We start from the raw sequence: 2,260 nt of genomic DNA, 5'->3' as shown, positions 1-2,260 counted from the left end.
GGGCCCTCGCGCTCTGCGTGCCAAGAAGCGGTCGCCCTGCCCGGGCTGCGGCCCGCATCGCCGTCCGCTTCCCGACGTGGGGCAGAAGGCCCGGCCCTAGACAGACGCGACTGCCGTCCCCGCGCCGCTTTGCAGAAGGACGTCGGCACAGTGACTTCGGTGGCGGGGACCTGAGAGCCGGCTTCACGCCGCTCGCGTGGTCTGCCGGGGGGAGCCGGCAACTGAATCCCTGTCGCCGATGAGCACAGGAAATGCTGATTCTTTTGTAAATGACGTGAGACGAGTTGTTTATGGGTTTTTATATGAATTACAATTTACTGTACATCAGATCTTAGTCTCAGAGGAGTTAATTTATGTAAAGTGCTGAAAAAGTTTATACTGAAAAATAAAACGACAAAAACATGTGAACTGTGTGATTTTTTTAAAAAGGATTGCACCTTTTGTTATCTGTTATAGCTGTACAGTATAAATTATTATATTGTAGAGATATAACAACTTATGCCTATAATGTCCAGAAGTGTTAATATTTTTGTATTAGGTTGAAAAAATGTGCAAGTTTCTATCGCTAGACGGAGAGGACCGTGCAATCCCAGGGGGGTGACTAATCAGAGAACCGCCCCCTGCTCTTCCTCCTCGTGTTCATCAAGCCAGTGTCCCCAAGCACCGCCGACCAAGAGGCACCAGAGCCAGCTAAGGCCGGTGGAATGTAGGGAAGATAGGAAAAGCCAGGGAAGCAGGGGCTCTCCGGCCCCCCTCAGCCCTGACGCTCAATGTGGAGTTGATGAAGTTAACCCTAGGGTTTGTGCTGTTCCTGTCACCATTCCCGGAAGCTCCATCCCAGGTGGAGGAGAAACCACGCCCCGTGCTTGGGCAGCAGCAGTGAGGAGGGAAGGAGCTGATGTAACCATGACCGTACACACGTGGCTTAAGGTCTAGGGAAGACAGCAGAAATCCTGCGGTGGTGAGCCGGCCAGCCGGCGCCGCTCGGGTCACTCTGCTCCTCTTGGGTTTGGACCCCCATGGCCGAGAAGGACGAAAAAGGGAGACAAAAGCTCAGGAGCCCGCATGATCAGACTCTCTTGGGAGCCGGTGTGATGGCACCCTCTGCTCTGTCTGGGGAAGCTGGGGGTGACAGGTCCAGCTGAAAGCGAACTGACGGCCGTGCCCGCCTGCACACGCGTGTGCAGGGACCGCCCAGCTACCATCTGCACTTCCGTGTCGGCTCAGCGTGCCGACAGATCCCTTTCGTGAGCACTAAATTCAGCCACAAAAATATTTTTAGAAAAGATTTCTCAGTTCATTGAGCTATAGTACACACTGTTTTCCTCTATGTATAATGGTGATCAAATATAGCGAGTGAACATGTCGTCAATATAAAGGTTCAAGTGATGTATTGAAAATAATTTTCTAACTGCTTTGTATGTATCACATACTCTAAATTGCACAGTAGGCGTGTTTATTCAACAGATTGGCTGGGAACGTTTAAAAATAGCTACTGAATTTACAGTATCAGTGCTATTCCTGTCTTTGTGTATTTGGTAGAGCATACCGAAGTCATTAATCTTCTAATGAATGCTGATATTTTATTAGAATGAAAGCACAGATTAGCATTAATATTTTTTATCCTGGAGATCCTTTGGCAAGTATTATGAAGCCCAAATTTAGAAAACTATGAGATTTCAAACCACATAAACATGGCTTTGTTTTACATTTTATTTTCTAACTGTTAACTTAGGTATTTGCGGTTCTGTTCAATGGAACTTCTGCAGGACTGTGTTTAGCATGCTGTAAGTACTTTTGGGTGAAATAGGCTCTGAGACGAAATTCTCAGACGTGTTTCTGATGCATTGACCATGAAAAGCTTGTGCCACATGACAGAAGTGAAGTCGCAGTCTTAGCCTCTTCTCGACACGGACTGATCTTTACGCTGGCACCAATAAATAACAGATCTGGAGTATCTCCTGGTGCTTATTTTAGACAAAGTCAAATCAACCCAATTAGTGTCTTGTTAGTAGGTGTAATGAGCCTATTTCTTTCTAAAAAGACTTGTGATCTGGACATGCTTTTACAAGACATAGTGACCTTGGGGAATATGTAAACAAAAGACCTTTTTCTAAGAGTTGGGAGGGGGTGGGGGAACTGTATAATGAAAAGAATTCGCTTACAAAAGAAAATTGATATTCAAAGTATTTTAGGCAAAGCCAGTCAAAATGCTTTCATGATATTTTGAGATGTAAATTTTGTCTGATTTGTATTGTTC

The 2,260-nt window shown here is 46.0% G+C and overlaps 1 protein-coding gene across 1 annotated transcript in view; it reads left to right on the top strand.

The window, feature by feature from the left end:
• TENM3 (teneurin transmembrane protein 3) overlaps positions 1 to 242 on the top strand; it is a 207,118-nt gene extending 206,876 nt beyond the window's left edge. Inside the window, exon 29 of the mRNA XM_021711937.1 lies at positions 26 to 242. Coding sequence (XP_021567612.1) covers positions 26 to 242 — 217 coding nt within the window. The remainder of the gene's footprint in view (positions 1 to 25) is intronic.
• Positions 243 to 2,260: the final 2,018 nt, after the last annotated feature.

The sequence above is a fragment of the Carlito syrichta genome, unplaced genomic scaffold (genome assembly GCF_000164805.1).
Source record: "Carlito syrichta isolate Samal-C Ts95f unplaced genomic scaffold, Tarsius_syrichta-2.0.1 Scaffold302931, whole genome shotgun sequence".
Lineage (NCBI taxonomy): Eukaryota > Metazoa > Chordata > Mammalia > Primates > Tarsiidae > Carlito > Carlito syrichta.
This window is presented reverse-complemented; position numbering and strand designations above follow the sequence as displayed.